At 42.3% G+C, this 27,680-nt stretch overlaps 1 protein-coding gene across 2 annotated transcripts; it reads right to left on the reverse strand.

Annotated features, from left to right (window-relative positions):
* Nucleotides 1-10,507: 10,507 nt before the first annotated feature.
* ccnjl (cyclin J-like) lies at nt 10,508-26,594 on the reverse strand. 2 transcript variants are annotated; one of them, XM_071519826.1, is made up of 6 exons: nt 26,347-26,594; nt 25,497-25,604; nt 22,682-22,892; nt 14,888-15,187; nt 14,581-14,740; nt 10,508-13,895 (listed from the first exon to the last, which is right to left on the reverse strand). In XM_071519826.1, exons 2-6 carry the CDS (start codon nt 25,572-25,574, stop codon nt 13,364-13,366), a joined length of 1,281 nt encoding a protein of 426 aa, XP_071375927.1. In that variant the 5' UTR covers nt 25,575-25,604; nt 26,347-26,594; the 3' UTR covers nt 10,508-13,363. The 2 variants fall into 2 exon arrangements, with proteins under 2 accessions (XP_071375927.1, XP_071375926.1); XM_071519825.1 differs by having other exon boundaries at nt 25,497-25,607.
* Between the last annotated feature and the right edge of the window lie 1,086 nt (nt 26,595-27,680).

Genomic DNA, 27,680 nt, shown 5'->3' on the forward strand with positions numbered 1-27,680 from the left:
GTCATGCAATGGTGTAATAACCGTATACTGACAGGCTGTGTGTGATGTAAATTTTATTTAATTCTTCTTCTTTGAATCAAACCAAAGGTTAATGTACTGCATGAACTGTCACAAGCTATTCTCATGTTGTTCAGACAGGCAGACTCTGGACCAGTGGAGAGATGACTTAAAACTTGCTGACTCTTTTCATGGTAACAGTGTCCAACAAGAAAAACACAAAGAGCACTAAAAACCAGGATAGCACAGCACAGGAGCTGCATCCGTACCCAGGACCAATGTAACCCGGTGGCAGTGCATTTCAGAGAGGCAAATCACCCAGTGGCCTCTCTCAGATACATTGGCATCGAGCACGTCAGAACTCCGAGAAGAGGAGGCGATTTAAATACCCTCTTACTCCAAAGAGAAAGTTTTTACATTTTCACTCTCCACACTCTCACACCTAGAGGTCTGAATCAAGAGTATGAGGTCAAACATTTTCTCTAAAATAAAAAATAAAAATGGTGGTAGTATCATGATGGCTCTCCCTACATATATACGTATTTCTCTAGACCCTGACACACATATCCGTAAAAATGTTTAATTATACAACAGGTGTGTCTTTTTTCCTTATTGTGTGTTTTTTTCCTTTTTTTCCTTACTGTGATTTTTTCCTTATTGTGATTTGATCTAGCTGACTTTTTATAGAAGGGTGTTAAGACCCAGTTTCTTACATGAATTTAAGATTTCTTCTTTTCCTCTAACTTAATACAATATTTTTGAACATAGGTGAGTTAGTTAGTCAGTTAGTTAGTTAGTCAGTTGGCCAAGAAACCATGATTTTTGCTGCCCTTTGAACATGATGAATAGCATTTGATTTGTATGTATAATGTATAATGACTATTTTTATCAAAGGTTTCACTCTCCACTGTTATCTCCCCAGCTACAGCACTGACAACAAAACTCTTTTGAAAGAGGGGTCCCTGGGACAAAACATTTATTAAAGCCTTTCTATGTGATGGTTATTGACATGAGAAAGTTTGGGAGCCCCTGTTCTACTTTATCTTTGACTGTGTTAAGAGCTAAGGAAAAAGGAAGTTACCCCTTTTTTTTTACGCTTGCCAGAAGCATAAGTATCCACATGTGTGTTTGTTGCTATGAGACTGTAATATTTTCAGGAGCCCTTGTTGAACTGGACACATCTGAATGCCTGTGGCAGTGAGCTGATTGTTTTTCTGTAGCGATTTAAAGCAAACAAACAAATACATCTGCATTATTGTTGTTACACTGTGTTGCTACACTGAAATGATTCCATCATTTTGCTTTAATATGCTAAGATGTAATCATTCATAGCTGTTGACTATACCTGTGAATTAAATAAGGGATATGTGGGTGGTGTTTGTTGGACTTGTGGTTGTAAATTGGCTTGGTCCTTTGTTGAGGATATAATGTTTAACACAGTCAGCCTTGCTGTTGCATGTTAGCAGTAACATTAGTTGGTAAGTCATGAGCTATTATGGTGATTTGATTTGATTTGTCATTCTTAGGCGGCCGGGCTTATAGGCCAGGCAGCTTATTGTTTTTGTACGTGCTCTTTATATCTTCCTGTCTGTTTCCAGACTAAAGCTGCCTTCGACACTTGTAGCAGTGGTTCGCCCTCAACAACACAGTCCGTACACTAAATTGTTTTGAACATCTTTTATTAAAGACGGTGCAGGGGAGGAAAAAGGAGGACACAGACCTCTCGGCCCTAGGCCTTCCTCAGTGTGTCATGATGTTGTTGTGTATGGCTCAGCCTTTTTAAAGACAGCAGGAATAGAAGCAATTAGGCAGCCAGGTGGTCAGGCAACAGCAGGGTACATGCACAGTGATATAGGTCATCAGATCAAAATGTACAGTGTATATTCCCTTAGTTTCACTGGTTTCATGATTTTGATTAGCCTCATCTCTCTGTTTAAGAACGTGAAGTGTTGTGTCTCTGTTCATGGCTGACTTTCAGACTGGTTCCCAGTTAACTCTGGTGTAAAGCAAGGCTTCATTTTATCACCTATTTTGTGTTTTTTGTACCTAAATTAACTTGCCCTGTCAATCAAAGCCTTAGGCAAGGGTGTTTGTATAGAAAATGAACAAGTATCCACACTTTTATATCCAGATGACATTGTTTTGATTCTGGAAACTGAAGCAGAACTACAGGAGATGCTAGATCTGGTCTATAATTGGTGTCAGCAATGGAAACTGAAGATAAATGTTGACAAAACAAAGCTAGTGCACTTCAGAAATCCATCAGTGCCATCAACAACATTTAGCCTGTCCTCTGGCCCTTTACCACTAGAGGATGCTAAAGAGTACAGATACCTGGGGCTCATCTTACCAGAATCTCTGGACTACAATGAAACCATTAAACACTTGGCAGTGCATGCACATAGAGCTCTAGGTGGTGTCATAGCTCAGTGTAAATACATGGGTGGCCTTCCATTAAAATGCTTCATACTAAACTGTCTGACTGCATGGTGCTGCCCATTCTCATGTTGCTGCAGTACTGGGTTATAAAAGCTCTGTGTTAACGCTGTTTATAGGGCATGGAGATTCTATTTGAGTTGGCAAATTTACTCCAAATGCTGCCATACAAGGTTGGAAAACTTTATTATATACTTGATTTATGTGGAATATGCCTGGGGAGTTTTGTCTGGAGCGTTTTGTCTGAAGTGTTTTGGTGTAATGATGATACTATATAAATGTGATTAATGAAGCTCAGAATCCTGACCAAAACATTTGAATGTACAGACGATATCTATATAGAATAGAATATTTGGTAACGTTTTATTTTACAGCCCACTAATTACGATGTAACTAGTTTGTAATTATGGGGTACTAATAAAATAACAATGCTGTAGTTACAGAGTAACAAAACAAGAAGTCTGGGAATTAAGGGTTAACAATTTTGTAATTATCAACCTTTATTTAGTTCTCAGAAGACACACTGAGGGTTGAGACCCTCTTTTCCAGTGGTGCCGAGATTACAAGAAAATCACAAATAACACGAAAGAGGAAATTAATGAATAAATAAACAACTAAATAAATAAACAAAAAAGACAATTCAAAAAGAGAATCACACAGATCAGTCCTTCCTCACAAGTACATCATTTAAAACAGGTGCAATTAAGGTTAACCAGAGTTGATATCTTTGACTGAAAATGTCCCAGGGGAACAAGGGAATCATATTTCAATAAACCCTGTAAAATATTCCAAGTATGCAGAGCACAAAACTTAAAAGCAGTCTTTCCAAGGTCCATGGAGACATGCGGGACCTCAAGTATCCTGTGAGTCCTGGGAGCGTGTGTGGTAGGCTCCAATATTCCAGTGTAAAAGTGAATTAAGGTAGAATGGTAGTCTCCCAAGGAGGGCTTTGTAAATAAACATAAACCAATGCTGATCTCTCCTGATACTAAGGGAGGGCCAACCAACCTTGTTATAGAGGAAGCAATTATGAGAGATTTATAAGGTAGTTATGGTGTAACTGTTATCGTAATTACTGCATACTTAAAAAATAATTACAGGGTACAATAACGTAATTAGGTGGGACTAAACAAATGTTATCAGTGCTTAAAGGTTCATGCACTAGAAAAAGGCCATTGTAAAGTGCTACCCATGTTTCTATTAACTACATGGGTTGATGCAGGTTGTTCTGGAAATAAGAAATTCTACACCTGAAAAGCTGAATTGAAGATGAATAACTTTTCTTTTTATTTTCCCAAAGTATCCCCTCAGATATGATAGTAGGTAGTAGTAATAGGTAATAGTAATACATAGTAGTAATAGTAGTAGGTAGTAGTAATAGGTAATAGTAATATATAGTAGTAATAGTAGTAGGTAGTAGTAAGATTAGAGTGAGCTAACTTGTGGCTTAAAACAGTGAAAGTGCAACAGGAATTAACAATTAAATAGATGTTTTCCACATAAAAAATACAATATCTTAATACAAATTCCAAATATTCAGTTATGTGTTTTTTAATCATGTGTAGTTTATAAACCATGTACGAAGAGGGACATCTCTGTCATCAAAGTTTACTGTGGCCTGAGCTTCATCTGATGAATCATAATGCAGCTGGACGGAATGCAGCAGAGTTCATAGAATTTAGAATGTCAGTGTCACAAAGGAGTGATTGACCTGAACACAGACTCAGACTCACAGTTGTCTTTTCTGATCGGTGTTCACCTGCAAATTGAGAAAGAAAACTCACATTGCGTTCATTTGGAGAAACATCAACAATATCTACCTTTCAGAAAGGAAAACATGGAGAGTGATTTCCATCTTGGTAAGTCACATGTATTTTTAATTTTATTATTTAATTTATTTAAAGATTAGTACAGAGGATTCATGGTTGTTTTATTATTAAGATGTTGGCATTGCATCCATGCAAATGGTCGCTCGACTCAATGCCCTTAATGACGATCGCCATGAAAACATCAACTGCATGTTTGCAAAAGTCCTGAATAAGGAGCAATACCTTTATGCTGAAGCCTCTAGTTTCTCTGGAGTGACTACTGAGCTCGACTGTGATCTTTCACCTCAGTCTGCTGTTGGTCTTGGCTCCAAACCTGCTTGTGGATTTGAGAGCCCCAATATATGGGAACCAATAGTCAGCACAGCTTCATTAGCATGTAAACATCTCTTGGATGTGCACAAAGGAGACCTTCCTCCCACAGAGATAGAGTCTCCTCTCATGACCAAAGACACAGCGTTAGGTAATGCTGGAGCATCCATCCACCCAGCTCAGCATGTTGAGTCTCAATCCAACCTGCTCCGCCTTGTTGAGGCTCCATCCCATGAGGCCCAAATGACTGATGACTTCAAAATCATTGAGAGGTTGAGGCTGCTTCAGCACTCCCCCTTTGGTTTTGACGATGACTGCCACCTGGAGGCAGTTGGAAAGAGATACCTCTATGCCCCCCCGTGTGACACATCTGGATTTGTGGCTGACTGCTGCTCACCCTGTGGATCCACTCTGGGCTGCCTGGATGAGTGGGAGCCACTGATCAAATCCCACTTTGACTTGATGAAGGAGGGATTTGGTGAGGAGCTCCTATACGCTTCATCACATCTCTCTAGATTTGTAGTTGACTGCTCCCCACAGCATGGGCCGACTCTGGACCAGCTTGACAAATGTGGACCTGTTGTCAGCAGCACTGATTCTCACCTGATGCAGTTCCTCTCAGTCCTCCTGAAGCAGGAGATACTTGGAGTTCTGGCTGCCTGCAGTGCACACCATGCTCCAACTCAAGATCATCTTGATGAATGGGAGCCAATCCTCAAAGCTGATTCTAAACTGATGCTGTTCCTCCAGGACTTGGAGAAGGAGGAAGAACAATGTCCTTTTATCAGCAAGAGGGAAACAGTCAACTCCTGTGCACAGATTGAGGCCTCTGCTGAAAGCTCTGTCCCCGTCCTGCATCAACCTGAATGTTGTGAGGGAACAAAAGTCACTGTCCTGTCTGCTGGACCTGACAATAACTCCTCAGAGGACGTTCTCCCCGTCTGTACTGCTGAATACACCCTGATTCACTTGCTTAAAGAAGGATCAACCAACCTGCTTCAGGAGTCCCAGGCTCCAGCCATCCAGGTTGAGGTCAAAGCTCCACCAAGCCTTGTGGTTGAAACTTTAAAGGACACCAAGGATCTGTCTGGTCTGACCCTGGAAAAGACACTTCCACCCGTCCAACTGGTCAAACCTACAGGACCTCAGAGTTCCAGTGCCAAAGACAGCCTGTCGACAAATCCAAAGAAGAAGAAGAAGCGTGGCTTCTTTTCTTGGCTATCCCGCATATTCAGGGGGAAGAACAAGAAATCTGCTGACAACATGGCTGCAACAGCAGAGACGCCGCTCCAACAGACCTGCCAGACAGAAGCAGATGAGCCAAAGCCCTGCTTGACTGCCCTCTCACCTGCAGTCCACTTCTGAACTCCTGTCATCTTCCTATCCACTTTACAGAATTGAACAACTGAATCATTTTATTTGCACACTACAGTTATAGTGTCTTTGAGCATTTCTTCAAAACACACCGTTATTCCTGCAGTAATGGGTAAAGTGCGGCCTAGAGCAGTGAAAGTGTAATGGAATTAGTAAATATATGTTGGCCATTAACATTTCCTATACCTCTATTACTAACAATATAATCAATATTTATTCTAAATGTGGCTGTTTTTTCCACTGAGAGTCCATTTTGCTTTTAATAAACCACTTGTTTTCTGTAAAAAAACTAAAAAACGACAAAAAAAACACATTATTATTATTATGGTATCGCTTGATTTTACTGCTAATTACAGTGTAACTAGTTTGTAATTATGGGGTACTAATAAAATCACAATGCTGTGGTTACAGGGTAACAAAACAAGAAGTCTGGGAATTAAGAGGTAACAATTTTAGTAGCCTACATTACAGTGTACAATAATGTAATTAGGGGGACAAAACAAATGTTATCGGTGCTTGTTCCCTGTAGTTATAAAGCGTTACCGAATATTTTCATCAACTTTCATAGTGTCTTTCTGTGTTATTATCTGAAATAGGAGATAGGAAATGATAAGATGAGAAAATCTCTGAAGAGTTCCTCAAAATGCTTGGTAAGTGCCAATGCTGTTCTTTTTCCGTTTAACTTTTTGTTAAACGTCTGTGTCTGGGTTTCCCAAAAGCACTTCAGTGCAGGGGTCATCTTGGTTTCACTAGAGAGGAGTGAAACAAAGGCCAGACAGACAGCTCCTTTTTCAAATCCTCCTTTCAAGCATAATTACAGAACAGCACAGGCTCCACATCCTGGACACTGCATTACATCACTGTCCAATTCAGCTTTCAGAAACATCCTTAGATCCTATCCAGGAAACTTTAGTCACAAGTCTCCTCTCCTCTCCTCTCCTCCTCTCCTTTCCTCTCCTCTCCTCTCTTTTCTTCTTCTCCTCTTTTCTTCTCTTCTCTTCTCCTCTCTTTTCCTCTCCTCTCCTGCAACAAGTTCCCCCTCAACTAGGAGTCACTAATCTCATGGTGAGATAAACACTTACTGTTGACATGAATGTATAGCTGTTGACACTGAGGTGAAAGAGAAAGCAAGTGTCCTCTCCAATTACATTGACATGTTCACCAGGAGTTTGCATACTACTTATTGTCAGGCCTTCTACTGTACATTTCTCACACTGGCTCTAGCAAGCAGACTGTATAAACTGCCCTTCCCTACTTTCACCACTAAGAGGCGTCCTCATTCCTCAAGAGTACACTAGAGGGAGTCGGTCTCTCCAAAATAAACCATGTTAATCTATTTCAGTTAATCAGTTTCAACAGAAATATCCAGAAGCACCATAAAAGTATTTCATTAAGTATTTTATTTTACATCATATAACAAGAGACTGAGAAAAGGGTTTCTGAAACATGCAAACTATTGACACCCACTTTCAAAAGCTGATTTTTAATAACGCTGTGATGAGAAGTAGCATGATAGGACATCTAAAATAATGACTTATCCCTCTCTCACCTGCATTTTGAGATACTCTTCATCTTATTGATTTAGCAGTAAGTGATTTGCCCTTTTTGTGGCAAAACTATGAGAAAACTCTCTTTCATAAATATGCACTCCAATGAAAAATCCTGCCCACTATCCCTTCTGTTACAAATCTGAACTGAAGATAGTTTTGTTCATCCTCTTGTCCATCAGTGGACAGAACGGTTGTTTTTCTGTCATTTCTGCCTGGGGAATAGTACTGAATTTTCACGATACAGGCTGCACTGGCCCTGGTTATAGTAATTACATATTCCAAAACTGAAATTCAGTGTTTGGCCCAAAGAATCCCAGAGAAGGTGATAAGGAAAACCTATGAAACTTGGTGATATATTCATGTCATTCATGTCAGAATGGAGAAAACATCACGTAAACCAAAGACATGCAGGTCACGTGAACTGAAGACTCTAAATTGCCCATTGGCGTGTGTATGTATGGTTATATGATGTATGCTCTATTACAGTGGTTCTCAACGTGACCACCAGGGGTCCTTTAGGGGGTTCCAGGGGGTCCCCAGCAAATTGATTAATTCTTAAACTTTACCATTTTTCCCATTTACAAGAAGTTAACAAAATTTAGAGAATGTAGATTATTATTTTGATCATAGTTTCACTGTTATCTCTTTACCTACAACACAGATAGTCAAGGAATTCTGGACAAAATCATATCTAACAATAAAAATATTCTCAGATTTGGGTCAGAGAGACAAAATCTAATCAAATGGGGGTCCATGGCCCTAATGTGGACTAAATTAGGGGCACTTGATATGAAAAAGGTTGAGAATCCCTGCTCTAGTATATGATGTATAGTATGTATATGATGTAGTAAACAATGTATATGAAGTATGTGCGTATATGACCTAGTGTATGATGTGTGTATATATATGTGTCATGTATATGTATGATGTAGTATGGTATATGACATGTATATAATGGCATGTAAAGCCCTTTGAGACTTGACTGTGATAAAGGGTTATGCAAATAAAATAGACTAAAACTAGACCAAGACTGTATATATGTTGGAAGACAGTAATTTAGTATTTTAACTACTTTAAACACATGATCCTTTTGATGGTTTGATCATGGCCTTTTCCCATCTTAGACCTTAAAGCGGGTGAAATCCGTTTTCATTATTGATATTCATTAGATGCCATGACGTTTCCATAATAATGACCCCCTCTTGAAAAGTGACACAATGGCATCATTTCACCCCAGTCAGGCACTACTTTACTTGTTCCACATGTTCAGTGCTTTGGCAAGGCAAGGACTGCACATGTTGAATTCTTCAGAGCAACAAAAATATACAGTTTCCTTTGCTGTGATTAATCAGCAAGAACAAAAGACTAAATTTCATTTAATACAATTTTCTTTCATTTCCAACAATGTAATAACTTCACCTGATTCTTGAAGATTTATATTCACTAGGGAAAGACTTGCATGTAAGTGTGTATATGAAGTAGACTATGTACTAAATACATTAATCAGACTCTTTTGGTGAGTAAATTTGACAATTTAGTGCAAGGTAGCATGGAAGAAAAAAATTGTTTATTCTTAGTTTCTTCTTAATTATGTATACGTAATAAGTAAGTGTATACATGCATTGCATTGATAGAACAATCCTTGGTTCAATTTGTCCAGCTGTTTTCTGCTCTGTGGTCCCTAGATTAATGTTGACTTGTAAATTTAAAGCATGTGCACATAGACAGCCACTATATAAAGATAATAGTAAGGTGAGGAGCGCTCCATGCAGGCACCCCCACCCTCTCAAACCCTTTGCAGACAAATTAAAAGGAAGCAGGCACCCTGCTTCAGCTCCACAAACAAAGGCTGCAGGGAGAATGTGAGAATGACCATTAGCAAACTGACGGCCCCCGGCTCTGCACTGCTCCCTTCTCTCCCACCCCCTCACCAGCACCCTTTACAGACGGGCAGTGTGACATTACAGCTCCTTAACTTCCCAACACCTTGACTAAACACAGTTTCAACACATACGTTTTTACCAAGCATCCTGTGAAACAACCACAAAAAACACAAAAAACTCTTAAGACAAATCATGTAAGCAGTGCACATAAGAGCACTGCCAAATACTGATTGCACCTTAATCTGTATGGTAAGTTAATTACTTTCAGATCAGGCCAATGTAGGGGAACATTGTGTAGCTCTTGCTTTTGTTTTATCTTAATGCTAATTAAAGATGTGAGCTGATATTATTAGCCATTTGCACATGGGTTGAAGCCTAACCATTTTTTAATTAGGATAGACTTACTTGCAAAAAGAACCCTCAATTTCACACTCAAATGAATATTCTATTGTGTGGTGGAGAGAAAAGCTAAGGGCCAAGGACTTCTGAGAGTCCACTGTGCTGCGTTTAACACAAGGAGGGGCAGTCAGCTTGCAAGCATCATATAAAAGCATATTGTCTTGTGTGTTTGTGTGTGTGTGAGAGAGAGAGAGAGAGAGAGAGCACTGTCATAAAGGACAAGCAATGAATAGATTTCTATATATCAAAATGTCATAGAACATAGAAAGCCTTGAGTGAACTATGGAGGCGGAGTGAGAGGGCAGAAGACAGCACGAACTTGTTTCTCTCTCAAATGTTGAATAATAACTTTGTCTACGAGTCTGAAAAATACTACTGCTTGTACATTTACGATTCCACCCTTGGTTGTGAACGTGGGAATGACAGATCCAATGATTTGTCTTGGATATGAACTCAAAAGCGAAGTGTTGTGTACTTCAGTTCAGCACTACCTTGTTTTAATGAATGGCATGATCTGTTGTTGCACTGTCAGCATGTGGTTGCGGCTGGAGGAACCTGTGGAAATCCTGCTGGGCTTATCTTTGGAGCCGCTGCATTGACTTCCCTCTGAGCAGACTGGGTCAGCGCAGTGGAACCCATCACTTCCCAAGAGCTGCAGGCATTTCATTCATGCTTCCTTGCAAGAACACACCCAAAAACCCAACGAAATTCAGTTCACTTGTGTGTTTATTTTCCATGGCACATTTGATAAAAGAATTCCTTTTATCATTCAGCGTCACATATACCAAGCCTACAGATTGTTACAAAATAATATAAAAATATAAATTGGAAGTTTGTGGTGTCATATCATTACTATCACATTAGCCAAGTGTTATTTGTTTGGTGTGAGTGATATCAGCACCTTTCGCAGGAGGGAAAAACGCACAGTATAACTCTAGCTAAAGACAAATGTATTCAGTATATCTATCACTCAAAGGAGGTGGCTGCAATATGCAACATATTAATTGTGTTCAGAGCCCACTGCCCTCTGGCAGAAATCAAGTCAAATCACACAATTATCAAAAATAAGTTACAAAAGATGAACCAGTGGTGAACACGAGACAGTGATGGCTGTGGAAATTCTACAAACAGAAAACAACATATTGCACCTTTGAGACCTCAGTGAGAAGTTGCTCTTATGAGTAGTGAGGGGAGAGCAAGTTGTACTCTAAAACATCTAGTTCACACCAACAGTATCCATCATGTGAAACACAAAAGGCTTGAACTAAAAATACACTGAAAACAAAGGGAATGTAAAAAATATAACAAAACTGTACAAACAAAGTAAGCAAAACAAAGGCATAGTGTCTTAGTTCATATAATGGAAAAGTACATGGACAAGTCCTTTACAGTGGTAGGAAAACATACTGAGGTCGGGCTGGAACAGATTTGGTGATTCATGAGCGAGTATGAAAAGACGCCATATTAGTCAGAGTGTTATATTGAAGGTTTACAGCAGGTTTCATACAGTGTTAACTGGGAAATGTAAGTCTCTGACTATTAATTTATGGTTCACAACAAAGCTCGAGCCTGACAACTGCTGAGGACAAGGCACTAACGTGGTAAGATGTCCACAGCAACTTCATCTGTTTGAAGTGTAAAGCCAGAAGATTCAAACTGCCAGCAGATCACAGTTTGGGTGAGAAGCGGCACCATGTAATCAGTGAAACCATCATATAGTAAGTTATTCATAGTTTATTCCAAAAGAAGCTCACAATTCTCTACAACTGTGAGCTGCCGTTGGTTTCAATTCAGTCACGAATAACCCACATCCTAAAAGTCAGGGTCCACGGTCATTTTCGGCATCGCCATGGTAACCGGTGCTCAACCCTTGTGACCGGGACTGGGAATCTGGATGTGTTTATACTTTAACAGGAAGTTGAAGATTGGGAATTGCAGCTTTAGAAATCTGGGAAGCAATTACTGAAGACTGACTACAGATGTCTGTGTGTTTTACCACAAGGTTGTTCCACTAGGATGCACATATAGACAGATCGGGGGGTTTTTCAACCTAAAGGCTTGATCAGAAGTCAGTTGCTGACTTCTAAGCAAAGCATGGTCCAGTGATGAGGAAGGGGAATATTCCAGACTCCATGGACGCCATATTAGCATCCACTTAAAGCATACTCAATAGGACAGAATAATGGGATGGCTGGTAGTTTCAGCCTTAAAACCTGAGCCTGAATATACAGTTTCTATGAAAGGGTACAAAGAAAACTATTATTTCGTATTTCATGGTGTGTTTCTATGTTGGTATATATAAAAAAAAAGCTACACTATATCAACCAAAAAAAAAGTACAAAAATCAAGAACAAGAAAAAGCATGTCATCATAAATAAAAGCTATGGCATGTTTCAATGGCATCATATTCAAGTAATCTTGTTCAAGTCCCTGATACTTTGTGGTTCATGTAAACATTGGAGTCTTTAACACAGACACAGAACCAACAGTTCATAAGAAGGCAGCAGCAATTCATATATACAATACACAACCAACGTCCAAGTCTCCTTCACCATGGGTGTCCAATCACAACCGGTCATATCAGTTCATTTTAAATTCTTTGAGTGGTGCCGGGGACACTGAATTCTTAGCTTTAGTACAACAAGGCCTGCGGCTGGAGGGAGCCACACACTCACTCGGGTACATCCCGAGCGTGAGGGCTCGCCACAAGGCTGGACTTTGGAGATAGGAGAGAATAGATGAAGAGGAGGAAAGAGAGAGGAGGAAAGAAAACCAAAACACTACAGGTATGCTAGAACTGTGGATTTCACCTGCTGTGCACAGAACAATGAATTCTTTGCCCCCCTCCGATGGCTTATGAGGTGGAGGAATTCCCAGAGGGGCCCTGCGGCTCTAACAGAGACTACAGCCATTAGATCCATGTTTGCCGACATGCAGGTGGCATAACTTCTTATCCGCTAACATTTAAGTGACATAGCCTCTGTGTTCCTTGCCATCGCAGCGACAAGCCTCTATTTCAGGTTCTACCTCTCTCCAATGGCGGGTCAAGAAATAATCACTTACCGGTCCATATCTCCTCTCTAAATGTGTTCATATTTTTTTGGATTAGAGTAAAAGAGGTCAAGCAGCAAGATATCCTTTATCACAGATACTTTATGTTCTGTGTACTCCTCAAATTGGCTCAGCATCATGACTGAGAACAGGCACTGGATGAGGTGGGTGTTAGATCAGACTGTGCTGCTTTCATCTCATTCACAGTGATGACAGTATCATAACACAGATATATAAACCAGTTAACAATATGGCAAGAACAATTTTGCAATGCCCAAGTATTTCATATCAGTCAGTGGTGTATTAGTCACGTTAATGTGATGACCTCCACTGGGTCTATGTTGCCTTTGGACCTCTGCTTGCGCTTGAGGCGTCTCTGTGAGAGGGAGGGGGCAGCTGGGCAAGCTGCAGGTGGGACGGTGCTGACGGAGAGAGAGAGGAGGTCTGCGAGTGGTTGTACGGGGGGAGGAAGTCGGGACGGATGCATAGCGGTGCACTCCCGTCGGGGTTTGTGATCCCTCTCCGTCTCCTGGCGTCACCTGTCGAAACAGCCAGCTGTAAAAGTGTGGTGGGCAGTGTGGTGGGCCCCCAGGTAGCCCCCACTGTAGGCCATACTCAGGCAGTGGCGGGGTTCTCCAGCAAGGGCCATCTGCACAGAGATGGGGCCCTGGAGCGGCAGCGCCCGAGCCCCAGGCTGGAGACCAGAGGTCAGGCTCGGGTAGGAGGGGAAGGCCCCCCCCGGAGTTATGGCGGGAGCCCCGGTTAGCAGACCCATTCTGTGGCTCTGAAGGAAGTCCTGAGACATGTTCACCACAGGCCCCAAAGCCTGGGAGTCAGCTAACACCTGCAGCTGGGACAGGGAGGGGGAATGCTGGGATAGGTGTGGGAAGCCATCCGGCTGGAAAAGCAACTGCTGGGGGGTCGAGGTGGAAGAGGAGGAGGCCGGTCTCTGGATGGCTGACACTGGGGAGAGGTGAGAGGCCTGGGGCTGAGACTGTAGAGAGGAGGGTCGGTGGGGAGGGGTGGATTTGGTTTTGTTGGCCTCCTTAACATCGTTGTCATGAGCACTGTGGAAGGGACAAAGGAATATTCTAGTCATTATTACATGAACAAACATGAAAAAAATAAACCAAGCAATGGTACATGCAATTCAGTGGTGAATTAGAACTGAAAAAGCCAAGGCAGTGCAGGGAGAGAGCAAAGTGTGTGTGTGCTTGAGTGAAAGAGGCATGCAGAAAATATGGCTGCTTAGATAAATGCATTAACAGGAGCACAGATGGCTCTATACCAGCCTCTTCAACTCCCACACAACTCATGTGAACATGTGTAAACAATCATACAAATGCACACAAACATACACACACACACATTACTGCCTGCTGACCAAGAAACGTGCCACTCAATTACAGCTGTCGAATTACCCTGCACTAAATCCATCAGCTAGGATTACCAGATGGATAGGCTTTGTCAAATGATACACTCTGTCACGAAACCCAAAATCCCTCTTCTGGTCAAAACAACAACCGGCCTCTTCTAATCTAAAACCATGGCAACCAAAAAAATGGATGGGTATGGGGCTGAGCTTCATCTACTTTCACCTACCGTTACACTTTACAGAGTGACTGCTACAACCTGAGAGAGTTTGTCTGCCAATCATGTGTTTCATCCTTGATGTACCTTACTCTACCTCTGCGTGTGTGAGAGAGAGAGTGGGAGTGAGAAGGGGTGTAGGCGGGTGTATGTCCCCCTTACAGCAGCATGAGTTCAATGCACTGGGTGAGGTGGTCCCAGGTGTAGCCTGTTAGCAGATGCAGAGCGGTCGTCCAGCTAGGAGAGATCTGGAGGCAAATACGAGATGCTGCCACGCACGCTGCAGCAACCTGAGATGGCCGGAAACTCAGGAAGGCATGGTCTGGAAGAAGCACAGAGAGACAAGCAAACTGTTCAACTTTGGGTCACATCACAAGCAAAATCTCTTTGTGTTCATTAGCAATGGGACAATCAGCAAAACAAAGTAGAAGCCAGTTCACTATTCTCCACCCTCCAACACTTAACCCACCTTGCAGTGAGACCTCCAGGAAGTAGTGAGTGTACTTGTCCATGAACGCCTTGGTCTTGGAGAGGGAGGAGAGGGGCCAGCCGTTGTACAGGTCGCCCTCCTGCACCGAGGCATGGAGGTAGTAGTCAATAAAGTGGGCCGGTGTGGGCATGCACAGGTTCCAGCCAAAGGTCTCCAGCAGCAGAAGCTCCATCTTGATTAGATCCTTCTTGTTGAGAACCAGGTTCAGGCTGCACATAAAGCCCAGCGAATTGAGCTGCTCCAGTTTGGGCACCCGGTCCTCCTTCTCCTCAAACTTACCTGGAAAGAAAGGAGGCGATATAGGGGGTTAATGGGCATTGAAGCATTTACATCCTAATACTTCAGATGCCATGTTTGAGAGCACATGACATTACAAAATTCATTTCTATTTTGTTGAGGATACTGAACTGAAGTAATCACAATGTACTGTAGTTATTCCACTTCACGATGGTGAATGTTTAAAAATGTATGTATGTATGTATGTCTTTCAATATCATTCTATAGGAACACTAACATTTGTAGCCAGGTCCAGCAGGCTTATGCTCAACTCTCAAGAGCCTTGCTCAAAGTTTCCACAGATCCTAGCAAGTCAAGGTGGAGATTGTCCCCCACTTCTCATGGCTACACTTATTACAAGGCACAGTGTGCTGCAAAGTCACATGGCCATTAGCATGACATGGTCAGAGTTGGAGTATCTTTCCACATGGCTGAAGCCTATTGCTCTGAAGCCTCTCTTTTCCAAGGCCAGCTGTATGATAATTTAAGGATTAATTCAAGATTTAAGGAAAATTAAACCCAAGGCTTCTTGGGCATCCTAGGTGCCCATTTTCTTAAGACAAGACTGTGTTTAGTTACCAATGTTAAATCATGACCTTGGAATTATACAGTTTTATCAGGTGGAGCGCAGTTCTGAGACACTGAGCATCAAAGATTTGACATGCCAGCTGGCAAATCTGTTATGTACCTTCTTTTTAAATATTTAATCCCAAAAAAGGTACTTTTTTTTTTAGGGAATAACTCCACATAAGCATAAAGAAAATCAAGTAACATTTGAGAATATGTGGATAACACAAATTGATAAAAAAAAAAAATAATAACAACAGATAGATCCAAATATAATTCCATGCTTACGAAATGTCATATCAACAATCTGGTGTCTAAAAATACATTTATTATTTAAAAAAGTGGAGGTAAACATACAGGTTTTTGGCATGCTGTTGCTGAGAGCGAGTGGTCCCATTCAAAACTGGCAATGCTCCCTAAGCATTAGCAATTAAGTAGACGACTATTCACCATCTGGCCATAAAAACTGAGCTATAAGTCTAACAAGCCAAGAAGACAACACTAAGCTTACGGAGTGTGGGGCACTTACTGTGGCTTACACCAGCCGACCACTTTCTGTAAAAAGCCAATCAACTTGGTCCCCAATATCTCTGGCCCACTCACTCATTCTAGATCCCAGTCAGACATCACAGCAATACTATTACAGCAAGCCCCCTCCCCAGCCCAAGACATCCTCCTTGCCATAGCAACAGCCCCGAGGCCTCATGGGTCCATGTGGCCAATGAACAGGGGTGATTCTGCCTTTAATCCATGGGTCCAACAGGCCTCCTTTGCTCACACTTTAGGGGCGAGGGCGAAGAGGAGTCAGGTTACACTGGCACATGCTTCTGAAAAACACCCTCTAAAACCCCTGCCTTTAACTACACACAGCTTTTAGCGGGAAAATGTGGGCACACATGTTAGACTTAAATTAAAACTGGTATGGCGGCTGAAAATATTCATGTTTTGTCACCCCTTGCGAAAGCCCTTGAGATCAGCATATGCCTGCAAGTATAGTCAGGAACGTAATGGCCATTCAAAGGGAACAGAAAGGCATATAGGAAATAATGATCTCTCAAAGGAAATAGAGCTGCTTAGATAACGCATTAGCAGGAGCACAGATGGGCCTTTACCAGCCTCTTCAATTCCCACACAATTCATATAAACATGTGCAAACTATCACATATACTACATACACATACACACAGCAGCCTGCTGTCGAAGAAAAGTGCCACTCAGTCACTGTTGTAGAATTACTCGGTTTTAAGTCCATCAGCTAGGATTAATAAATTATGCATAGGCTTTGTAAAAAAAAAACAAAAAAAAACACATCCTGCTGGGAATTAGAATAACAGTCTATTGGTCAAAACAACACTTGCCTCCAATCTAAAACCATGGCAACCAAAAATAAGGATTTTAGCAACCTCTCTGAGTTGCACTTTATACAGTGGATACTCCAACATGTCTGCCAGACTGCTTGGCTATAGTGGGTTTCCTTGATAGACTTTATTCTACCTCTGTCTATGTGCAAACTCCCCTCTGTGCATGTCGGGGGGGGGGGGGGGTCTCCATACTGAGTGTGAGTTTTACCACCCAATGTTGCTACCTAGCGTAAAGCAGGGAAGGAGACAGCGAAAGAGAGGGAATAATTCAGAGAGCAAGAGGGGTGGGGGTATGGGGGATCTGCAGCCCAACAGGCCAGAGGGGTAATTAGCACACAGGCAGTAATGGCGTCTCCACACCAGAACAGGAAGCACTGTGAAATAGGGCTGTTTACCCCCACCAGGGCTAGTTCCATGGCCCAGTCCACACTTGCCCCATTCTCTCACCCTCATATCCTCTAGGCCTAGTGCTCTGTCTGCTGCTAGACCACTATGTCCACACAGACGCAGCCATAAACAGCCATCAATGCCCCCAATCTCCACACAACCCCAGCCTCTTTGATCTTAAGAGTGACACAGTGCAAGTCAATCTCCTCATTGTGTTCTGTGATTACTCTTTTGGTTTACTACTGTGGGTGACTGGACACATGTGAAACATGCAATGCACAAAAGATCTGCTTTAACAAAACCAACAAAGCGACTACGGAGGAAATTGGAGAAGCATGATTTAGTGCTACAAGCTGTTTTAACTTAAAAAGGGCTGTCTCCTGTATATAATACAGGCTGTGTGACTGTTGTGTCTCTCTGTGAGAGAGAGGGTGCATTCCTCTCCTGTGAGTTCAGCCTACCTGGAATGCAGGTGGCTAAATGATCCTATCTTAAGTCAGTGAGCAGGGAAGACACACAGAGATGAAGAGACCAGTCTGCTACCTCTTCTGCACCAAGTGCAATACCTGCACTTAAGCTACAGGGCACCTATCTTTTCTCATACCGCCCACAGGTGAGGTGTGGCTGAACCAAGAGAATAGCATTTGGTGAAGATGAGAAAGGTTGAGTAAACATTCAAGGAGGGGTTAGAGGTCAGGGGTTAGGGAGAGGTAAGACCAGGATGCAGGGCCTCCTCCCAGGTGTGCTGCTGGGGGGTTTAGACTGATAGGGGGCTGTTAGGAAACCTGAGAGCAGCATTCTCACACAGAGAAAAAGCCTATGTTTTGTGTTTGTCTCCATTTTGCAGACATCATGTAATTCTACTCCATGTCCCTCAGTCCCCAAAATGGTATGCTTCTCGTAGAAAAAACATGAAGGAACGAAAAGTTGAATGTTATGGATTAAATGTGTGTTTTCAGACAGTTTTGATTGTTCAAGACAAAATTCTGCCCAAAACCCATCAAGGCCCTTTTTAAGGCAATCTTCCCTTTCTTCTACATTCTCCATTCTCTATTCACTCTTTCTCTCTCTTAGAGTTGACAGCCGTGGAGGAATTTCCTCTGCTCTTTAAACCCTTTTAATTTGCTGGTTCATCTTTCATTGGGAGTGTGGAATTGGTCACAGCTCGACCACAGAGTCTCCTCCGTGTTGCCACCCCTGGCCCTTGCAGCCCACACAATGCAGGCCTGAAGCGACCCTTGACCCTTGATGCTAACGCCTGGGTGACCAGGGAGAATCTTAGGATCCCGGCCCTCTGTGTGTGTATGTGTGTGTGTGTGTGTGTGGTTGGGGTGTTGGGGGGGTGTAAAGTGCCTTGCCTTATGGGTGATGAGGGACAAGACGGAGAATGGGGGGAAAAATGACTCCCCTAAACAGAGCCTCAGGCATTGTCAGTGCCCATCATAAGTTAAACACTATACATGACTCAATACTGACATTTACACCATAGCTTGTGGACTATAATAAATGCAACACTCTAATAAGCAGACAGATGAATTGGTGCTTTGGCAGCATCTGGTAAAAAAAAAAAAAATACCACACCTAGTTTAAAGTAAAAAAAACAACCTCACCCATCTGTACATCCCGTACATAATTTCTTTAATTATGGAGCCCCACATGATAATTCCATCAGAATTATTGTCAAACCTCTAAGAGAGGGGTTGGGGGGGTAGGGGGGCAGTGGGTCCCCTATTAATCTACATATCAGGGCGCCCTGCTGAGTGGTTCAGTTCTAACATGTTCCATTTCGCTTGCCCCCACCTCTCCCTCCCTTTCTACCCTGTTTAACATCAGCAGTCGACCTGCCTTTGAAGTACCGCTCCACTCGTTTCCCAACCCCCCAGGGATGTGGGGCTGCTTTTACTGGCCTCCCTGTCCCAGGACTGGTTGAGCCTGCCTGTCCCTGACAAGGTGAGAAGGATGCAGAGGGAACAGAGCTAGCAGTGCAGTGGAGGGGAAAGAACACAATTCGGCATCCCAGCACCAAACCCAGTCACAAAACTACAGTCTGTTAAAGGGCTACATGGTGGTAATGTGCTAATATTTTAATGGGAAATTCTCTAATAGATTGGACTTCAATGTTAGATCTTAATTAGCCAGAGGTTACGTCTCACTGGTCGCAACAAAATTCGTAGGCTTATGACGAGGTTGTTGCTAAGACCATCTCCTCGCTTGCTGCAAGTCTCTACCACACACAGACACACACACGCACACACGCACACACACACACACACACACACACCAACTTCCACCCCCTAGTCTCTGCTCCCCTCCCCCACTCTGGGAAGGGGCTGGCTGGCTGGCTGTCCTGCTTGCATTGAGGGGCTTTTGTTTGAGGCCTGACTCGGAGAGCATATGGCAGGTGCCCCTCAGCACACAGTCCCTCCCCACCCCCGGGGTCTGAGGCCGATGTGAGTGCACTGCATAGTCAATATGAGGGAGCTTGTGTGTCGTTGGATGCTCTTTTTTTGTTTAGAAACCCTTCACTATATCAGCTGCACCAGCCACAATAAACAAATTCAAGCTTCAACCATCACTTGCTGCAGGAAAACACAACACAAAATCACGAGAACCCCTACACAACAATTCATGTAAATAATCCTCAGTCAACAAACAAATTATACAAAACATTTTTTTACAAATGCACACAAAAGGTTAAATACTTCAATGATAAATAAAAAGTACTGAGGACAAAAAACTGCGTACCATTCTTAGACTTGCTGGCAGAGCACAAATTGTAAGTATATCAGTACTTTGTAAGTCTATCTATAGGAAAGTACACCAATGAGCCACCCTCAAAGAGAAAGAGGCTGATTATAGCAAAAGACTGGAGACACACAATGAGTCACACACATCCATGATGTCATTAGCCATAACAAATAGCTGCTGTACGCACGGCTCTGACTTCAGGGACTGAGATCTGCCAGGAAGACTGATGTAGTCACTGTAGGATTTCATGGAAAGCAACACAATGGAAACTTGAAGTTCTGGGATAGGGACAGATTTTCTAATGGAAATATGCTGTTTATACATGAATTATCACCGCTGAGATTGACATTACATAAATGGGTTTACTGGAATTAGATTTAATTGTATGTGACTAACAGTCAATCCCTACGGGTTTGAAAAACTGACCATACCCTTAGCCTTTTTAATGAAGGACAGTTTATCCATGAACAAACACCAACACACACATGCGTGCACACACACACACACGATAGGCTAACAGGATTAAGTAGTGACTGCTGAGAGGCACAATAGAGGCAGCGATTAATTAACCGAGTGCGGAAGCTAGAGAAATTTAAACAAAGACAATGTATGTGCCTGTCAAAGAGCAGGCAGTGGGACCTGGGGAGGCAGTTCAATAACTAGGCCAGATTCCAAAGCACCTCAGGATAGATAAAAACCCAAGACAACTTTGAATCAAACACCCTTTCAAGCCTTCATCAATCATGGCAGAGACTCCCCAGAGTCCTGGAGGAGTCAGATGGAGAAGAGAGAAGAGAGAGCATGACTCTCTCCTAACTGAAAGCCACAATCAAAAGATTCAATAAAAAAAAACTTGATTCATCTATTGGAGGATCCTCTGGCCGGGTTGGGTTGATAATATTTTAATAACTTCATGAGTGAACTCTCAAAGCTATTCTTGGGAGTCTCATGACATTGCTTTTAAAATAGGATCTCTTTCAAGTCTCACATTCAAATTTATCCTACCACAGAGGCTAGTCTGCACGAAACGATAGCCTGTGTGTGAATACGCACGCGCGCACACACACATACTCCCCTCCCAAGTGAGCAGGCCCCGTTCCAGACTCCCACTTTGACGGCATCATTAGTCTAATTACCCATGATGCCAAGGGCTGCATTAATGTACAGAAAGCCTCACAGTCTGTTAATCACCAGACAGACACAGAGACACTAATAACTACCACACAACCTGCACCATGCATCAGCAGGGGCAGAATGATTAACAGACTAGCTTTACATGAAACACACACACACAGAGAAACAATCAATTTTACGTGTAACAGCAGAAGAGCATATTGGCTACTGGTTACCAAGCTAAACCATCGCTCCACTCACTTCTACACAAACACAGGCAGCTTGAGAAAAGCAACAACGGCACGCTTAGATAACATCTACCAGCAACCAGACTGGAGGTATTCAGGAATTCATATCCAAAGCTTTAACTGAGTTGTTGTTAATCTACACACAGGACACAATCTATATGTGTATCTTTAGTAGACAGCTATTCAAGTAGAAGGTTTGGCTGATTAAAGTAGAGAAAGCACCACAGTTAGAAAATGAACCCAGAGCAACAGAGGATTCGTATAGAAAACACTAGGTAGGCTGCCACATGGATTCAACACAGAGAAAAAAAATCACACCTTTGAATAGAGGACATTTTGACCTTGGCAGGTGTGATACTGCCTCATCCCGGACTGACTATGTGGAACGTGAGCAACAACAGCAGCCCCAGACATGTTATCAAAGCCAGGATCAAAGGCATATGCATAAAGTTCTGAAGACACAGGCATGATCCCCCATAGACAGACCAGGTTTCTCCTAAAACAATGGCACAGTCATTGTGCCACAATGGTGACTTTGTTTTTTTTTTAAGAATCAACCCAGCTAACAGTAAACTGTCATTACAGGCTATCAGCTTGGTCTGGATCACAACAGTGGTTGCTATGAAGACATATACAATAGTAACAGACTCATATTAGCCTTATTGCTAAAAGTGTTTCACCTTGTACCATCTGAACAGACAACACAGTCAGAGTATGTCTGGTAGCTCAAAAGACTTATGCTGTAGCTCATCTATATAGACAGGTTAAGTGTATTTGCATCCCAATAGTTGCAATAAACAAACTGTTCAAGATAGAGAGACTAAAACTAATCTTAGTAAAGCTTTAACAGTTAACTCTGTACCAGATATGAGTGTTCAAAGCTCTGACTCAATACTGGGCACAAATACAGTTTCCAGTGCATCAGCTGAAACATGTCTGAGTCTTATGAGGAGCAATGAAGACTTGCATTTAAAATGGATGTTCCTCAGTGGGCAAACAAGTAGCCTACCTAAATCACCAAACAAACTTGTCACTGGGTTTGGGGAGGAGGTGGGGGCTGTTTATGGACTTACTAGCTAGGAGCAGGCAGGACAGGGCGATGACGTAGAGCTGCTTGACGGCCACATCATAGTGGTCCATGAACAAGTCCAGCAGGTAGACGGCCAGGTGGCGTGCTGTGGGACATAGCTGGTAGCGGTTACTCAGGATGGCCAGCAAGTCCGCAAAGTACCGACGCATGCCAATCTGAGGTGAATGGGCCCGGTAGACGGGTAACTTCAGCTCCTGCAGGGGAAAATGGGTGGAGAGTTGAGGGAAAAGGGGATGGAGAGGTAGAGGAGGGAGATAAATGAAAAGGGGGAGAGGTAGCAGCAAAGGAAAAGGGTGGGTAGGAAGCAGCGGTGGAGAAACAGAGGGAGGTTGTAAAGACTATGCATAATAATAGTCGGCCATGCATGTCCCCTGCTGACGAGGTTTAGCTGGCATCAGGAAAGGTGCTGTGGGTGTAAAAAAAATTCCTATCAAGGATAAAACTCAATTTACCAATAAAAATTCTTGATTAAGCTTCAGCCTCATTTCAATTCCATTTTATTCTCCATCGTTGCAGAGAAGAGAAGCTAATTTGGGTCATTGCAGGGGTCTCTGAGCAGGGGGCTGAGGGTGGTGCTGGGTAGGTGGGGGGGATGGTTCCTCCAGTGGAGGTTGAGTAGTAGATAGGATTAGGTTTCACCCCTAGCACATCTCCTATTCATGTTCAATTAGCTGCATGTGTTTCAAAGCGGAGAGAAAGATACTTGAGGGCATTACCATTGAATCAGCCTCGGGTATCTTCCTAGTCAACTACAGAAAATAAGGGAGCATCAGGCCCCAGTTTAAAGAGCCGCCTCAAAGAAAAAAAAAAAAAAACTCTTTGTCCCGCATGTATAAACGCAACGCATAGTTACTTTTTCTGCATATATTTTATACAGGTTGTTAAGTACTAAGCTGCTTTTGCTAAAAAACATTTTTGTTTTCAAAAAAACATTTTTGCTCTCTCTAAATCTGAATAAAAACAAGGGCTTTTGATTTGGATTTAATACGAGATTGAGGTTTGCTGGATTAATCTCTTTAAGATCAAACAGTTAGGGGTCCATAAATTGGAAGAGCAACACAAAAAAACATCCCCATCATGTCAAGACTGTTGTTTAGGAACTTCCCTGTCCTTAGGCTATTTCAAACTGTCCTTTTCTGGCTAAAAAAGCTTTGTGTTTGAAAAGCAAACTCATGGAAATTCAAGCTAGTGTCAATAGTTCGTATAACTCAATTTTGCTGTGAGGACAAAATGTACCCGATGCAGTTAGGTTTACACAAACTGTCAACTGTTTATTGTGAGTGAAACTAAAACAATAGTGATTGTCAGACTGATACTTCAATGGAATCCAAAAATAAACAGCAACACCCCCCCCACCCTCCAAAGCCACATATAGCAGCCCCACCCCCTGTACCACAACCAACCATACCACCCAATCCTCCCCAAACTCTCCTCTCCTCCCACTGCTTGAGAGCCTCTGCCTCTGGTCCATCTGTCTGTCTGGGGGTACGAGGGCCGCAGGAGACTGGAGGGGGGGGGGGGGGGGGGCTGCCGGAGTCTGGGGGGGCTCGGGGGGAGGGGGCGGTGGTGCTGCGGGGTGGAGAGGTGCCTTTGTGGGGGACCCGCACCGTAATTAAGGATTCCACAGCTGCCTCCGCCTGATTTGCATGTCTGATAATTTGCCACATGCTACACACCACCGTTATCTCCCACATCAGGGCATTACCACTGCAGCAAACGTCATTAAGGCTGCATGAAACTGTGGGGGAGCGGGCGCCATGCAGGAACTCTGAAGACTGTGGGAAGGCCTTACACAGAGCTGCGTTACCAATTTCAAGAAGCCATTATGGTTTATTCTCTCCGATTACAACTGAATTGTTCGGCACTTAAAGCTATTTCTGAATATGTACACATCCAGCCAGCTGCAGGTAGGCAAAGCAATATATATATAAAAAAAACAGGGGAGTGGTTTGTTTAATTTCCAGCTCTGCATACAGATTTCCCAGCTAACTGGCAGACAGCTCATTCTGAGTCAGACATGGGCCAGCATGGGCAAACTAAATCAAATTGTGTGTAAGTGAATGAGTCATTATAATGCTGAACTATTGAGAAACACAGGCAGCTGCTCAACTACGACGCCCTATACATACAACCGCACCGAAACCTTAAACCTAATCTGTATTCTTTTCTCTCAGTGTCAAGTTGGCACGAGAATCCCAGCTCCCAATATTAATATGCCAGTCAAGTGACAGATGTCTCCATTAAAGTGACACATGGGAAGAAATATGATCAAGCTTAGAGGTTAATTAAGACATTCGTCAATTAATGAGCCTTAACTCCTCCATGTAATCTAAATTAGATCACGTCAGAATAGACAACATGTCTGTGTAATCATGTTTTCTTTCCAACTTTCAATGCATTGTACAGCCTACATATATATGCAAAGAAGCTGCTAAGGAATACCAACACAGGCCTATCTGTTCATGTACTTTCTTTTAATTATTTTAGACATAATATTCAAAACACTATTATTCTTTCGGTTGTTGGATGATGAAAAGCTAGATAGATTGCTGATAATTTAATGTGTATTTCCTACTGGGTATTGCTATGTGAATTTCAGGTTATATATATATATTAAAGAGATTTGGCTCACACTAAATAATATAACAGTATACTATTATTATAACAGTCAATAAAATAACAGTTTCCTGTCAAAATAAAGTCGTGATGCCGAACAGAGATGAAGCCATTATTAGAGGCACAGCTGGAGAGATAGATGGCCGACCATTAAGACTTGATCCAGAGCTGAGTAGACTCACCTTGATGCGGAGAGATTGATGGATATCTGCCGCTAGCTGTCCCTTCCACCACTGCAACTCCCTCTCCATCTTTCCCATCCAGAGGAGGCTTCAAGAATCAAGTTACACCTGCTGAAACACAGTTATGTCCAAATCAACCACGGTTCAATCACTTTACTTTAAGGTGGATTGCTAATAATTAATTGCTGCCCAAAGGTGACTGGAAAATGTATAAAGCAATAGGCCTATAAAAAGTTTCAATAACAAAATCATTAGATACACCAGCGGATGGAATTGAATTATTGATCAACAAATTCATTCTTAAAATTAGATTATAAAGTTTGGATAATTGATTAAACGGCTAGGTTAACAGCTTGTGAGTTGAATATGAAAACAGAGCTGATTAAAAACAAGCGAGTTTGAAAAAAACCCTCAAATCGTTTCGAGAAAGTTTAGAAACATTTTTCCATTTCCATAGCTTAGGTCTATTTCCCCAATACAGGCCATTTTCTATGCACGGGGAATTTAAATGGCTCGGTTAAATGTCCGCTCGAAAGAGCTGTAGGTCAAACGAGTCATGACAGCCTCCGCAAACTAACTTGTGATATCATTTTACATTACAACGACAAATTATTAACAAAAATCATACATTGTTTCTCATTCACACGCGTCTCCACCACGAGACAGCTACCAAATAGTGAGGCTACACAAGTTGGCTGCCCAAAGACCACGGGAATATTCGCCTCGATAGAAACAAAACAACACACGCAGAAAAACAAAAGCGGCCTCAACATCTACACGGTTGGATTTATTGATATGAAAGCGACCTGAGAAACTTTTGCTCGCCATGGTCGTTACATGTGCCACTCACCACTCCGACGGGAATGCCCCCCAGACCCCTTTGTCTCAGTCCGACATCCTGACTGGGAGAACTCCTCTTCGGGGAAGTTTGCAAATTGCCCTCTTTTTTTCGGCGAAAAGTGAAAGTTTAAATCCTCTGACAAGTTGATAAAATAACCGCCGCCACCAAATCCCGGTAACAGGCGTTTCGTTCCGCAGTTTTCCCCAAACTGTTTACACTTTCCCAACCGATTTTCCTCAGCCGTTTTTTCCAGTGGCTCCGCTGTAACAAAGTAGCCTCCTCGGCTGCACCAGCTGCTGTTGCGGTGTGAGGCTCGTGCGCTAGACGTGAGAGTCCCTCCGCGAGCTTGGGAATTGTAGTCCAATATAGGTCAGTGTCAGAACTACAAACACCCACGGCCACCCACGGCCACCCTTTTTCATGTGAAGGACCCCCAGAATCTAGGCTACTATAGATGGGAAGGTGACAACAGTAGGGAGAGTGAAAACTGTAATCCAAACTATCGTCCCGATATATTCTCTCGTTGTGCTAAATTCTAGGGATTAAAAATTATTAAAAATTAAACTAGCCTATTCCTCATTTCTCTGGACGCCACTTTAGGAACCACTGCTCTAATGCAACTGAAGAACCGGATGGCTAACATGGGTAAAGCCTAATGTAAAAATTCATTACTGTATATTGAACCAATGCGGGTAAAGATATAAATGATCTAAAAAAAATCTAAAAAAAAACAAACAACCAAAATACCAATTTGATATATTCACCAATAGGGCAGTTTCTTAATTTTATTACATTTAGAGCACCACAAAGTATGCAAACACATTATCCTCTTTTCTCAGGAATATATAATATGGCAAAATTAATATCAGACCGTTCTTTTAATTTCAGTTAAATTTTGTGTTGTTTTTGTAAAAAAAAAAAAAAAAAAAAAAAAACAGTTCATATCACAGAGGATCGCTGTGTGCCACCTGGTAGAAAGGGGGGAACATCTGTGGCAACCTGCAGCTCCTGAGCTGTATGAATTAAAAAGAACAAAAAGAGTGAGAAGAATTCAGCTGCTCTTGGGGAAGTATTTGACAAATCTGTGATATAAAAAAACACATATCTGCTGCATTGGCCTTTGTCAAAGTTACAGCACCACCAAGGCTATGCAGCCCAAATGCACTGGTTTTTTACAGCTTTGTCAAATTGTTCCCCAAGAGCAGCTGAATTCTTTTCATTCCTTGTGTGCCACCTGGTGTCAGAACTTGTTACACACTGCCAATTAGTTGAGACTGGTTGAAGCCTATTTGTTGTTGAGCAAAGCTATATACAATATGGGCTACATTTCAAATATCAATAAT

This window comes from Centroberyx affinis, unplaced genomic scaffold, assembly GCF_046629955.1.
Source record: "Centroberyx affinis isolate AG114_WGS23_722 - 3 ecotype Tasmania unplaced genomic scaffold, CSIRO-AGI_Caff_v1 ptg000743l_1, whole genome shotgun sequence".
In the NCBI taxonomy this organism is placed as follows: domain Eukaryota; kingdom Metazoa; phylum Chordata; class Actinopteri; order Beryciformes; family Berycidae; genus Centroberyx; species Centroberyx affinis.

Bases quoted from the DNA above. Each gene is read 5' to 3' on its own strand.
- ccnjl (XM_071519826.1), bottom strand. From the start codon at position 25,574: ATGGGAAAGATGGAGAGGGAGTTGCAGTGGTGGAAGGGACAGCTAGCG. The intron at 22,893-25,496 runs GTGAGTCTACTC...TTTCCCCTGCAG, and splicing joins ATCAATCTCTCCGCATCAAG to GAGCTGAAGTTACCCGTCTA. The intron at 13,896-14,580 runs GTAAGGGGGACA...TCCCTTCCACAG, and splicing joins TGCATTGAACTCATGCTGCT to TGCTCATGACAACGATGTTA.